Source organism: Mixophyes fleayi, chromosome 6 (genome assembly GCF_038048845.1).
Source record: "Mixophyes fleayi isolate aMixFle1 chromosome 6, aMixFle1.hap1, whole genome shotgun sequence".
Classification (NCBI taxonomy): domain Eukaryota; kingdom Metazoa; phylum Chordata; class Amphibia; order Anura; family Limnodynastidae; genus Mixophyes; species Mixophyes fleayi.
In genome coordinates, this window is record NC_134407.1 from 166,753,516 (window position 1) to 166,768,947 (window position 15,432).

Genomic DNA, 15,432 nt, shown 5'->3' on the forward strand with positions numbered 1-15,432 from the left:
TATAACCTCCCCATTCCTTCTCCTATTACTACATATAACCTCTCCATATCATGCCTTTTATTACTCCATATAATCTCTTCCCATAACTCCTCCTATTACTCCATATAATCTCAACCCATAACTCTTCCTATTACTTCATATAACCTCTCCTTATATCTCCTCCTATTACTTCATATAACCTGTTCCTATATCTCCTCTTATTACTCCATATAACCTCTCTCCATGACTCATTCTATTACTCCATATAACCTCTCCCCATAATGCCTTATTACTCCATATAACCTCTCCTCATAATGCCTCTTATTACTTCATATAACCTCTCTTCATAATGCCTCTTATTACTCCATATAATCTCTTCCCATAACTCCTTCTATTACTCCATATAATCTCTCCCAGAGCCGGATTTAGACCTCATGGGGCCCTAGGCAAGATACTGGTTTGGGGCCCCCTCCCTGAAAAAATCCATAGCATTATAGTTTTTAGCATAACATATACCCCTATTCAGGGGCTGACTTGCAGACTTTAGCCCAGGGGGGCAAGCACATAGCACTGGCCCATAAGTAGCAGCCCATTTTTAAAGGTTGGTCTCACCGCCGGCCCTGGGAGGGCCCTCTGGGGACCGCTGGGCACTAGGCAATTGCCTAGTGGTAAATCCGACCTTGATCTCTCCCCATAACTCTTTCTATTACTCCATATAACCTGCCCCTATATCTCCTCTTATTACTCCATATAACCTCCCCATAACTCATCCTATTACTCCATATAACCTCTCCCCATAATGCCTCTTTTTACTCCATATAACCTCTCCTCATAATACCTTATTACGCCATATAATCTCTTCCAATAACTCCTCCTATTACTCCATATAACCTCTCTTCATAATGTCTCCTATTACTCCATATAATCTGTCCATATCATTCTTTCTATTACTCCATATAACCACTCTTTATAATGTCTCTTATTACTCTATATAACCTTTCCTCATAACTACTCCTAGTACTCCTTTAATATCACACGTTTTGACTAATTCTCCTACAGTCCACATACCCTGTTACTGTAGTTTTCTAGCACTCGTCCTAATGTCTCATTTAAATACAAACAATTCCTACATCCCCTATACAAGTAAGAAAACCATTTCACGACGTTGATTCCACCACAGTCCCCAAACAATTCACCCCGGAGGACTGTGCAGCCCAAGTTACCCCACACAATAAATAGTAGGAACCTACGTGTTTGTGCGATAAGGTGATTCACACTATACCTGGACTTGGGATAGGGGGAGGGGAACAGAAAGAAGTGGAGATGGCAGTGTAGGAGGGAATGAGAAAGCCAGGGGAAGACATACAAATTATAGAGGTGAAGTGGGGATGATACAGTGAAATAATACTGAGAGGTGATAGAATGGAGAATAGAAGGCGGAAGAGGGGGTAGGAAAAAAAACAGGGGAGTCAATCAGGAGTTATAGGGGGGAAGGTAAATGTCTGGGGACTCTAACATTGTGGCAAAGGGCTGGATAAAATAAATATAAATTGGAGACGTGAAATAGACTAGAATTGGATTAAGAGGAATACAATTAAGAGGACTAAAAATAGACATTTGGTTAATGATGAAGTGGTGAGAGTGAGAGGGAAGTGGGAGATCTGAGATGTTTGTACATGGGGACTGGGGAGGATAAAGATTGTGAGACCAGTGTGGGGGCACCTTGTGCTGGAGGAGAGGTGCACAGGAACACGCTGAGGAGGAAGCAGAGGGACAGGTAAATATAAAGGGAGGGAAGAGATCGAGGCAGCAGAGAGAAGGGAGGGACAGACGCATGCACGCAGTGACTGTCCCTGCCTCCCCCACACATCCAGGGACCTCTCATCACTGTGGGACCCTCCTCCTCTTTACAGGGAGACCCTCCTCAAAAGCTAGGGTACGACACACGCCCCCCACACTGCACACATACAACCACTCATTGCACATATATAACATTTTATTTCACACGCCGGTGGATCACACAAATCGGCTTCTGTGCTGTCAGTTTCACAGCTTTTAATTAAGCATCCCCCCTAACACCCCCTCCCACTGCCTCTCTCCCTCCCTCCTCTGAGAAGCTAGCAAAGAGGCAAAGGAAAGCAGTGGGGGAACAAAGGAGGAGGGGGCAAGGAAAGAGGGGCAGACAGGAGAGAAAAGAGGGAGACAGTGTGTGGAAGAGGAGAGGGAGCTGTCCGCTGGCAGGTGACAATCAGACAGACGGCCAGGAGAGAGCAGACACCATCAGAGCTGGCTGCGTTGTGAGACAGCAGAGGCTACGTACGATCGCAGTCCATGGAGCCGGAGACAGCTGAACATACGGGAGGATAGTGCAGAGACTGCAGCGGTAAAGGCAGGTGCTGTCTATCTTCCAGTGCGGAGAGCGTCTGGCACCTGCAGACATGGGCAGTGTGTGAGAGGGCAGTCATCTCCTGCATCCAACGAGACAGCCCCCTAATCCTCCCCAGGGAGTAACACTGCTCCACATAACAAACACATTTCCCCTTTCTTTAATTGCCCCCACTTAATTTTTTACTAGCCTCTTATATTTCACTCCTTAGCATGGGCCCATTCCTGTGACAACTGAAGGGTCCTGACCTTGCTCTGTTTTTGGTAAGAGAAGCAGGTATCTCCAGCCTCACCATTCCTGACAGTTATCCTGTCTAAACGTTTCCCCTTTTTCTATATTTTTGATAATCTGATTATCAGTTATTTTTTTTTATGGGGGCTTGGGTGTTCCATAATTTTCAACGTGCATTGATTTAACAGAGCAGGTACATTCCCTAAAGTCAGCACCTCATTGTATTTGTAAAAAATACCCCATTTTTATTTGTGCTGTGTTAATATTTTGCTTTCTATAGCCCTGTAAACCTTCTTTCAACTAGTGCCTTATTCTTTTGGGGGGCTCAGCCCCCTCTTCTTTCCATTTTCCACCTTGCTCCCTCAAACCATGAAGCCCTTGGAGAAATTCTTAAAGAAGCAGAGCTCCCATCTCTCAGGTCCTCGACACCTACATCGGAGGCAAAGTGTTTCCAAAATTTTGCCCTCCTTTCTGAGGGATACCCCAGGAGACTCCTCTGGTGGGGAAAGATGTGAGGAAGAACCACCTGGAGATCCCCAACCTTCTCATGACTGCTTGGAGCTGCCAGATGGACTGCGTTCTCCCCTCTCTTTTTCATCTGATGAACTTTCCCCTTCAGAACCTCTCACGCCACCACCAGGGTCTGGTGGATGGACACTTACACCTCCTGGGCCGCTATTTGCCCCAGATACTTCGGAGGCCCTCCTTGGAAGGGTACTGGACCAGTTACTGACTGCCCCTAGACTGAGTGATGCAGCTGGTAAGTAAAGGGTTAAGGCTGGTGAAGTAGCATTATTATATGGTTGGAGGTACCACTGGGGATGCCAAGAAATCAAAGGCTGGCATTGTTAAGGTTGGCATCAACAATATATCATGCCCATGCTATGAAATCTGTCTTTTCCAATACTGGAGTCTGAAACTTTCTTGACATCTCAAATACTAGTGAACAGGTGATCAAGAGGTACTGACATATCCTTTATTTATGTTGTAACTAACACTAATATGGTCTATGCTACTTGCTACTTGTTTTTAATTTAGTCATATGCAGATATTATACATGTAAATTGCATAATATATAACACTGATAGGGACCAGGCACATGGGTGTTTTTTCCCTGTGGCATATATATATATATATATATATATATATATATATATATATATATATTTATTTAAAAAAATGGGCCTAAAAAGTTAACAATATTATGTTATGATGAAAAATAGCAATAAATGCCCATAGACTGTTCTAGTGCCTTTTCCCACTTGTCTTTGGCCAGTTTTAAAAAAGCCACTTGCTGCAGTTTTTTTCCTTTTTGTTGACATTGAGTATAGGCCAATGGTTCAAAAAATGCAGAGTATGTATTTTCTCTCCTCTTTGACATGCATCTTACATCCGGAAATTTAATGTAAGAAAGGAACAATCCATTTTGTTTTTTAACAAAGAGTAAAATAAATGGAAACATTATGGTTTAAAATGTGTTATTTTAATAATAGAAAAACCACATGTGTGCACATAACCATACCTGTTTTTATTGTCTATAAAGTAGCCCATGCATTATGGGGCCCAAGACAGATGGATATGAGAACAGCGAATGGGTGTTTTGTTTCCTGTTTCCATGATTACTTATGGTAGTGATATAATGCATAACATCACTAACATGAAGCATGAACAGTTACAAGGTTGGGGGGTAGGACACTAATCATAGATATCCTCATGTCACCAAGATGTGTTAGAGCCCACACAGCTCTGGTTAACTTCTCCAGATGTGATGAAGTTTTCACATCTGACAATAGTTTGGCTAACAATATATGCTGTACTAACTAGTTACAAAATGGACACTTATCAGATAAGGGTACAGAGTTTGACATAGTGCTAGAATGACAACTGGTTGCATTAGGTATATTAAGCCTGACAAATACAAAAAGGTACTGAAATACTGGTACAGAAACCTATAACATTAACAATATGGAAATAGCTAAGGACTGTTAGGCTAATTCTGATCCTAGCACTTGAAAATCCAATTTTACCAGGCCTAAGGTGTAGATTAGACCATAGATTGGTCACAAACTAGAGGACAGTTTAAGGCTGTGATGTAAAATGCCTGGCGATGTGTGGCGGATTGAAAACATCTAAACCGCTGGTGGTTTAGTCAAAACCGCCATAGAAAAGAGATTTATTTTTTTATGCTTGCTTCTGATTGGCTTGATAGCTCGGATATGCTATTTGAGCTATCTTGCCATTCAGAACATAAAAGGAGGTACCATTGACTTATACTTTATGCGAGCAATCATTATTTATTAGGGGGCAAACTAATGTATAATTAACATACAGGGGCAAATTTTATTTGTCATTTTACTAAGGGAGCAATATTATTGTATTATTATAATAGGGGGGCTCTATGTAGTGGTTTTTAGCCGCTTTATTGGCAGATTGGCCATTTCTATATCCGGAAACTGGAGATTTCATCAAAACGCCTTTTAGTAAATCTAGCCCTAAGTCTCTGTGCAAATGTTATTGTCTGCCTTGACAAGTAAATAATATGAAACCCACTGCTTGTAGCTATGCTTAGATTAGTATTATCATCCTTGATACCCATACTATACTGAGTCTGATACATATGTAGGTTGGCTGTTAGGAATGCTGATTCTGATACATATATATGACTGGCTAAGTCGGGGAAGCTTTATATACAAATATATGAGTGACTAAATATGGGATGCTGAGTCTGGTACATGTATAACTTGCTTAGTTAGGGATTACACGTCTGATACATATATATGACTGGCTAAGTTAGGAATTCTGGGTCGGATACATATATATGACTGGCTAAGTTAGGAATTCTGGGTCGGATACATATATATGACTGGCTGGGTTGGATAGATATATATGACTGGCTAAGTCAGGGATGCTGAGTCTGGTACAGACGACTGGCTAAGTCAGGGATGCTGAATATGGTACAGACGACTGGCTAAGTCAGGGATGCTGAGTCTGGTACACACGACTGGCTAAGTCAGGGATGCTGAGTCTGGTAGATACGACTGGCTAAGTCAGGGATGCTGAGTCTGGTACACACGACTGGCTAAGTCAGGGATGCTGAGTCTGGTAGATACGACTGGCTAAGTCAGGGATGCTGAGTCTGGTACATACGACCGGCTAAGTCAGGGATTCTGAGTCTGGTACAGACGACTGGTTAAGTCAGGGATGCTGAGTCTGGTACAGACGACTGGCTAAGTCAGGGATGCTGAGTCTGGTACACACGACTGGCTAAGTCAGGGATGCTGAGTCTGGTACACACGACTGGCTAAGTCAGGGATGCTGAGTCTGGTACATACGACTGGCTAAGTCAGGGATGCTGAGTCTGGTACACACGACTGGCTAAGTCAGGGATGCTGAGTCTGGTACACACGACTGGCTACGTCATGGATGCTGAGTCTGGTACATACGACTGGCTAAATCAGAGATGCTGAGTCTGGTACATACGATTGGCTAAGTCAGGGATGCTGAGTCTGGTACACACGACTGGCTACGTCAAGGATGCTGAGTCTGGTACATACGACTGGCTAAGTCAGGGATGCTGAGTCTGGTACATACGACCGGCTAAGTCAGGGATTCTGAGTCTGGTACATACGACTGGCTAAGTCAGGGATGCTGAGTCTGGTACAGACGACCGGCTAAGTCAGGGATGCTGAGTCTGGTACATACGACCGGCTAAGTCAGGGATGCTGAGTCTGGTACATACGACCGGCTAAGTCAGGGATGCTGAGTCTGGTACATACGACCGGCTAAGTCAGGGATGCTGAGTCTGGTACATACGACCGGCTAAGTCAGGGATGCTGAGTCTGGTACATACGACCGGCTAAGTCAGGGATGCTGAGTCTGGTACATACGACCGGCTAAGTTAGGGATGCTGAGTCTGGTACATACGACTGGCTAAGTCAGGGATGCTGAGTCTGGTACTTACGACTGGCTAAGTCAGGGATCCTGAGTCTGATACTTGTGTGACTAGCTAAGCTAGGGATGCTGTATCTGATACATGGAAATCACATCTAGGTCTTCTGTGACTGACTAGGTTGGTGGTGCTTCATCTGGTACAGTAGACTTGTATAATTGGCTTTTCCAGTGGTGTCAAGACTAGTACCCATCTAAGTTATGGATGTGAGTCTGTGCACCTGTTTGCTTAGTTAAGTCAGGTATGCTTGTCCTCAATTTTTCCATTGCACCATCTTGTTCACACCAATGCACTTGTAATGAGGGTTGTAAAGATTATTTTAAAAACTACAGTACACATTGGAGATCCTCCTCCTCCAACACTAAGAAATATGGGTAACTTGATCCCTTCATCCTCTGGCTATTTTGAAGATTATAGTGCTATTTGAATTAGCTGGTTAGAGTTCCAAGACACAGAGAAATATATTACTTTAATTAAATAAAGGCTATTTATTAAGATATAAAATGAAAAACCTTTTTAATCCCGCATTTCTTGCCAACATACTTTACCCTGTTTAGCCAAAGTTACTAAAGGCTGGACGGTTAATTCCTAAGACTCCCTTTTCCCATCGTCATTCCTTATCCTTCCATCTCCCCCCTTCCCCCATTCTCATCTTACCATTTTTTTAGGTAAATATATTATAAATGTGTTAATTTAATAAGGAATAGTAGTGTTTCTATAATTCAGTGGTAGCATTTTGTTTTTTTCCATGTTTTTGAGATTGCTTACTTTTGAAACAACTGTTTTCAGAATCTTCATATTCGTAGTTTGATCTTGTGACTCTTATTATAACCAAGATACCCTACATCTCTGATACATGATTTTTGATATATCTTATGTTAGCACTATCTGTTATATTGTTAATTTTTTTGTTCCACTAATTAAAACATATTGCACAAAAAAAGTACAATATAATAAAAATACATTATCATTTGTTGTCGATTTTCTGAAATGGACCACTGCCTCCTGAGTTTATTGTGAATTACAATTTAATCATGGTAGGGGTTTTGTACCTCATTTACATGAGGCTTTTTATAGGAAGTGTTCCCTGTGCAGTTGTGATCTGTGTGGCAGACTTGTTTGGCTGCTACTGCAAAATAAAGGGGTCCATCACTTCAGCCACTCAGTTGGGAAGCTACACAGTGGTCTCCAGTGCTGTGTTTGGTCCTTCTGTCCACATTCAGACAACTGTCTGGTTATCAGACAAGCAGTGCTGCCATGGTAAAGTCATGTTTTTTTCCTAATAACATGTTTTTTGGTCACTAGGCCAACCTTGGGTCTTATGTTTTCCATCCCTGATATAAATAATTATGAGCTCTGTGTGACTGGCTTGATGAAAGATGCTAGGTAGGTGTAGGCTGAACAGGGGTTTTCACTCTGATACCAAATACATTTGTCTCTTCTATGTATAATTAAGTAACTGGTATTTAGTGGAATTCTAGTGGTTACAGTGTATGATTCAGTAAGGACTTTTGTGCCTTACATGGTGTATTATCTGACCTGTTAGTCGAGCTCCTTTCTGGGGTCACATTATTTTGGGGGTTTGTCTTCCCACTACAGCTGACAAACGGCACAATACTTCTTGATAGGGTAAATCTCTAATGGCTCTGTGTTACTGGAGAGAGCCGTAGGTTGAACATGTGAGGGTTATATCATCAGGTCTCTGATATATATATATATATATATATATATATATATATATATGTTTTTTCTATTTATTGCTTTATTAATTGTAAGATTGACACTGCTGTTCTTGCACTAATTGTTTTGTGTGTTTCTTTTGGTGGGATGCAACTTTTGCAATCATTTAAAGAGGTGGAGAGTCCTGCAAAAAAATAATGTTGTCAAGCTCTGCTCATAGTGGACCTCGTTTAGAGTTGGACGCAAAGTCCATTTTAGGCGCATCCAACCAAAAAACACTACCACGCATGTGCAGAAAGCACCGAATCCTCCTGCATCTTGGACGCAATTAACACTTGCGACAGCTTGCGTCTCACTACGAGAGAATGGGAGGAACGCGGAATTGTAAAGGTGTGACCATGTAAATACATCCTAGTCGCAGTGAGGCGCAGACGCAACACACGTCAAAACAGGGCTAAAGCTGTGCGGCAGGAATTAGGTGGCGCAAGCGTTAGCTAGCTGCAGAAACTGCTCTAAGCTCAATAGGGTATTAAGAGTGGACCGCAACTGGAGTTGCTTGCCACTCATAATACCCTACCAAGCTGCGGCACACTCCCACTTCTACACTTCTTAAACGGACTTTGCGTCTGGCTCTAAATGAGGTCCAGTGTGTTTAACGATAAATCACTAGAACCTACAGCATGATTTCCCTCAATTACTTAAGTTCCATCCATCCAGAGAGACCTTTTTAAACTCTCACACAACATTGCAACACAATATTTACATTTTTTGCAAAGGTGCCTATATATATTATCTTTCATGTTAAGTAGCTGCTCCTCTTTCTCAGCAGCACAAGTATTGGATCCAAGATTCCTTATCCTCTCATGCTCGGTAGCAGTCACATATTATCAGTGATTTTGATCCTATACACCCAGATCTGGTATATTTAGCTAACCTCACATTGGTAGATACGTGCCTGGAATTCTCAATATTTACACTAATGCAAATCCTGGTACATCTAGGACTAAACATACCACTGATACCAGGCTTGGCAACTCTACACATTTACTGTGGTTCTAGAACAGATTGCACACCAGGTTGCAATAAGTCTTGAAGATGGCATGAGCATCCCCTCCCCCAAATTCTTACCCTGCCACTTAATAAGCCAAGCTGACTATTCCTTTTAAAACTGTATATATTGAGATGTAGCTGCATGTTTCATTGAGTCAAATTCCCTTAATACCAGCATCAATAAGTTACAGTGCAGGCATTTTTAGACAGGTTTGTTTGCAAGTGTACAACTAGTTTTTATTGTACAGGGTTAATTATATGGTTTACCCCAATTTTCATGTTGGCACTTGCAGTACTGAGCTATTATTATGGCCTTTACTGGTGCAGAAATGTGAGGCATAGTACTGTGGGTCTGTCCTATTCTCTTACTAATAAGGTGCGTGGGCAGCCAGGACTCTCGCTGTGTTTGCTCGCCCAGAAGCACATGGGAGAGAGAGATTTAACCTTTTCTTGTCAATAGATCTGCAATATTTTGAAGTTGGTACCGGATGACTGTTTAACTTACATATATTTTATTATATCGCTCTAACAGAGTAAAATTACATATTAAGTATCTGAGACAATGTTTCTGTATAATGTGGAGTTATCTCCTGACTGCAGATTATCAGGACAGAATAGGAGCATGCTGGGTTTTTCATATAATAACAAGTGATTTTATTCAGGGGTGGGCAAACCTGTCCTCAAGGGCCATATCCAGTTCATGTTTTTAGGATTTCTTTAATCATGTACAACTGAGTTAATCTATTTGGCTGGGTCAGTAATTATCCCACCTGTTTCTACAGACAGAAATCCTAAAAACATGAACGGGATATGGCCCTTGAGGACAGGTTTGCCCACCCCTGCAGTGTAGATTACCAGGGCAGGATCAGACACTGCTGGATTTCTATATAATGTACAGTGATCTCCTGACTGCAGATTATTAGTACAGGGTTAGACAATGTTATGTTTCTATATAATGTGGTGTGATCTGGCTGCAGATTATTAGTACAGGGTTAGACAATGTTATGTTTCTTTAATGTACAGTGATATCCTGACTGTAGATTACCAGGACAGGATCAGACAGTGCTGGATTTCTATATAATGTACAGTGATCTCCTGACTGCAGATTATCAGGACAGGGTTAGACAATGTTATGTTTCTATATAATGTGGGTGATCTGGCTGCAGATTATTAGTACAGGGTTAGACAATGTTATGTTTCTATATAATGTGGGTGATCTGGCTGCAGATTATCAGGACAGGGTTAGACAATGTTATGTTTCTATATAATGTGGAGTGATCTGGCTGCAGATTATTAGTACAGGGTTATACAATGTTATGTTTCTATATAATGTGGAGTGATCTGGCTGCAGATTATTAGTACAGGGTTAGACAATGTTATGTTTCTATATAATGTGGAGTGATCTGGCTGCAGATTATCAGGACAGGGTTAGACAATGTTATGTTTCTATATAATGTGGAGTGATCTCGCTGCAGATTATTAGTACAGGGTTAGACAACGTTATGTTTCTTTAATGTACAGTGATATCCTGACTGCAGATTACCAGGATAGGATCAGACAGTGCTGGATTTCTATATAATGTACAGTGATCTCCTGACTGCAGATTATCAGGACAGGGTTAGACAATGTTATGTTTCTATATAATGTGGGTGATCTGGCTGCAGATTATTAGTACAGAGTTAGACAATGTTATGTTTCTATATAATGTGGAGTGATCTGGCTGCAGATTATTAGTACAGGGTTAGACAATGTTATGTTTCTATATAATGTGGAGTGATCTGGCTGCAGATTATTAGGACAGGGTTAGACAATGTTATGTTTCTATATAATGTGGAGTGATCTGGCTGCAGATTATTTGTACAGAGTTAGACAACGTTATGTTTCTATATAATGTGGAGTGATTTTACTGCAGATTATTAGTACAGGGTTAGACAATGTTATGTTTCTATATAATGTGGAGTGATCTGGCTGCAGATTGTCTAACCCTGTACTAATAATGTTATGTTTCTATATAATGTGGAGTGATCTGGCTGCAGATTATTAGTACAGGGTTAGACAACGTTATGTTTCTATATAATGTGGAGTGATCTCACTGAAGATTATCAGTACAGGGAGAGGCAGAGTTGGGCTTCTGTATAACGTGGAGTGATCTCGCTGCAGAATATCAGAACAGAATCAGACAGTGCTGGGTTTCCATGTAATCTGTAGTGATCTCCTGAATGCAGGTTATCATGACTGGACACCATTACTTGTTATATAATGTAGGAGGATTTTTGATCCTCTGCCTACAGGTGTTAATTTCTTGTTTACAACAGGCAGACATAGTGTTGTATATTTATATGGGTAATTTGGTGTGCCTTCTCTTTGCACAGTAAGACAGGGCAGGGCACATACTATAGTTGCATATTTTTGTATTTCATAACTGAAGGTGCGATATGGGAGGTTGCACAGGACTTGTACATTGCAATAAACTTTTCCTTCTCTCGTTCTTCTTCCCTCCTCCATCAGAGTTAGCGTTGGACGATTTTATACTCACCCACACCTTATTTCTACCTACGGAAGAACTCCTGGTCCAGTTACAACAGTAATATCCTTTCAGTGGTCGTCTATACTCTGCTATCCATGTACTTAATTGAAAAAAAACATATATCAATGTTATGTCTATGTGCTTGTGGCCTAAACACATGTAACAAGTCTGCAGTATTACAAAATAATGTCCAGGGACTCTGTGTTGCTGAGATAGTACCGCACATAATTAGATGCACTAACTTCTAGAACGTTGGAACACTACAATCTTCAGCATGTTTACTGAATGTGACTTTTTGGTATCTTAAATGAGCCTCCTCAATAATTATTTACTTGTAAAGCTCTGGGAATAAGACTGTCAAGGAAAAATTGCATCTACCATGCAGAAACGATAAACTATAGAATGCAGCTGGTTGGCACTAAATAAACATAGACATTGCCTGGGACAAATATTTTAAACCTGGCAGTGTCCCTGAATATTAGTGATAGTTGACAACTGTGGGCCATTAAGGAGAGCAAAGCAAAAAAAAGGAGTAAATTTGCTCCTAGACAAAACCATGTAACAATGCAAGGGGTGCAAATTATTTAATTATTTTGCACATAAGTTAAATACTGTTTGTTTTGTCATTTAGCACACAAATACGTGATCTCTTTATTTTTACACTGAAGCTTAAAGTTGATCTAGGACATGCCCTACCCCAACTATAAATCTGTCCCCACATTTTAAATTTACCTCCCCCTCCAATGCAACATGGTTTTACCAAGGTGCACATTTATTCCTTGTTTAAGCTTTGCTCTCTTTAATAGCTCAGGCCCTATGTATTCTGTCATATAGTAGGGTCTATGGCGTAAGTTATGGATGGTGGGGGCTAAAAAAAAAAAAGCCATGGACACATTCATGTGCCCCACCCGCCTACAGTTGGACAAACCTGCTTTTTTAGCCATTGCAAGGCAACAGCAAGCTAGGCATCAGCAGAGAAGGAAGTCATTCTGAAATTTATTGTAGTTTTTAGGACAGCTGGGTATATTAACACTGTGTTGGGCCAGGCTTAACACATACTTGTCTACTCTGAAGGAAAATAATTTGGGGAGTGCTCTCAGATCCTGCCTGTCCCTCGAGTAGAGTATTGGGCAGGGTCTTGGTATTTGAAGATGCTGTTAAATATACTCTGCTAGAGAGTTTATCAAACCAAAGTTGCAAGTGTTTTACATGTATATAATTTCTAAAGAAAATCAAATGTCCGCAACGGTGGACTGTTCCTTAAACGACAGGAGTGCAGCTGACACCACCAGCTTGGTTCATCAAAGTGTACCAGTGGCCCACACACAGTGGGGCATGTCATTTTGTGGGCTGTACTAATATTCCTGACAATGCAGTCTGCCTGTTCACTAGAAACCAGTGACATGTCTGAGGCATTAGGCCACATATAACAAGCCGCAGGCCGAAACATTGATTACTGTGTGAAATAAATTTCAATCCACTTCACAGAAGTTGTAAATACTGTACTCGCTCTGTGTGCTTAGATAGATAGATATTACTGCCTTAGTTTTCCTCTCATGTTTGTTTGGCATAATTTCCCTTAATATGAACACTTTCTGCGGCTGCAGCCGGCATACTTCTCCAACATGGGAAGGAAGCGATGCTCTGCAGAAGAAGCAGGCCGTGCTCTGCGCTCTTTTACATCTCCTGGACACATACAAGGATTCCTTGCAAGAAGAGGAGAGGAGCTTCCAATTAATCAAGGTGAGAGGTGACCACAGAGAAGAGTGTTGTTGGAGGAGATACAGAATTCCTCACATGAGCAGAGTACCACTGCACTACGGGTCACTCACTGCTGTACTTCAGTCCTATACTACATGATATAATGGGACAGGGGCACACATTGCTATAGTGTACATAAGGTCAAAGGGACACATACATCTGTATTTCTGGTTACAAAGCCAGAGACTACTGGACATAATGGTACAAGTTTACACACTCTCCCTGTACAGAAGGACACAGGATCATACACTGCTATAAAATATATTCAGTCACAATGTCATAAACCACACTATCACCAGGCATAACTACTGTCACAGGACGCAGTCTATATTATAGTGTACCTGTTGTCTTCGCAGAGTGGAGGCAGCCATTTTGTGGGCTTAACCAATATGAATCCTATCATTCTCATGGTGTACAAACTACTCACAAAATGGACGCCTCCACTGTAGGCAGGAGACAGGTAATCTTGAGACTCTGGGATCCCTAAAGAGAAAATTACCTTGTTGCCTTGCAGGATTTCTATGTCTTGGTGATGCGGGATGCTCCAAACCTTCCACAGCTCGAGGGAAATGTCATTAGGTTACATCGATTGGTGGAGACAGCTGAACTTAGGTAAACTAGATACATTGGAATCCGCATTAACATGTCCTGATTTTATATATTTTCAGTTTTTATCATTTTTTTTCCATAGTACCCTCATTTCCTAATGTATTTCAATGGGCTCATTTCCCTGATTTACGCTGCCTTTTCCCACATTGTACTTAAAATTTACCTGGATGCAGTAATTCAACTTACACTGCTCATTTGAGTGAAGCCACCTTGTCATGGTAGATGGAAATTCGCAATCACAATTCATATAGAATCTAATACACAAGTGTATGTTATTGGGATTAGTACGTATTTAGGTAAATATTTATCAAGCTGCGAGTTTCCAGTGTGTTTGAAAAGTGGAGATGTTGCCTATAGCAACCAATCAGATTCTAGCTATCATTTTGCAGAATGTACTAAATAAATAACTGGAATCTCCACTTTTCAAACCCGCCGGAAACTCACAGTTTGATAAATTTACCCTTTAGAGGTAGATCCAATTAGCCGCATTGTTCTTTAGAACTACTCGGCCCGCGCATTATTACCATTAAATTACCGTAGTAATGGTAATAATGCGCGGGCCGCGAACAACGCAGCTTATTGAATCTACCCCTTAGTGTCTGAAGCAGTGGTTCCCAAACTGTGTGCCTAGGCTCCCTGGGGTGCCTCGGCGATCTCACTGGGATGCTTTGGCCAGGGCCAGTGGTAAGCGAGGGACTACTTGGTAATTATTTTGGCTTAGGGGTGCCTTGAAAAAATTATGGAGACCCTAAGGGTGCCTTAAACTGAAAAAGTTTGGGATCCACTGGTCTAAAGTATACATACTCCTGCATTCTTGTCCAATATTTTGTCAAGTTAGTCACAGTGGTGATGCACCTTTCAATACATTTGACAAATTTGAGTGTGCGGACTAAATCCACACTTTATAGTACTGTACAATAATTCATGTTTTAGTTATGCATAAATGACAAAATACTGTACAGTATAAAGACCATGGGCCTGATTCATTAAGGATCTTAAATGAAGAGGATTCTTATTTCAGTCTCCTGGACAAAACCATGGACCTGATTCATCAAGGTACGCAAACTCATGTTTCATACTTTGAGTGACGCAAACCCTTATATTTGCGTTGGAGTTTGAGATTGAGTTGACTTTGAGTGCCGTATCTGCTCTGTTTGCGCTGCGTATTTGGTGTTTTACGTAGCTCAAGTCCCGTTTAGCAGATGCGTATGAGTTTGCATACCTTGATGATTCAGGCCCCATGTTACATTGCAAGGGGTG

At 41.3% G+C, this 15,432-nt stretch overlaps 1 protein-coding gene across 1 annotated transcript in view; it reads left to right on the forward strand.

Moving 5' to 3' along the window:
* The first annotated feature begins 1,559 nt into the window (after positions 1 to 1,559).
* Positions 1,560 to 15,432, forward strand: part of RAPGEFL1 (Rap guanine nucleotide exchange factor like 1) — a 47,068-nt gene continuing 33,195 nt past the window's right edge. Inside the window, exons 1-4 of the mRNA XM_075177111.1 lie at positions 1,560 to 3,356; positions 11,784 to 11,862; positions 13,395 to 13,545; positions 14,078 to 14,175. Coding sequence (XP_075033212.1) covers positions 2,966 to 3,356; positions 11,784 to 11,862; positions 13,395 to 13,545; positions 14,078 to 14,175 — 719 coding nt within the window. The 5' untranslated portion in view covers positions 1,560 to 2,965. The remainder of the gene's footprint in view (positions 3,357 to 11,783; positions 11,863 to 13,394; positions 13,546 to 14,077; positions 14,176 to 15,432) is intronic.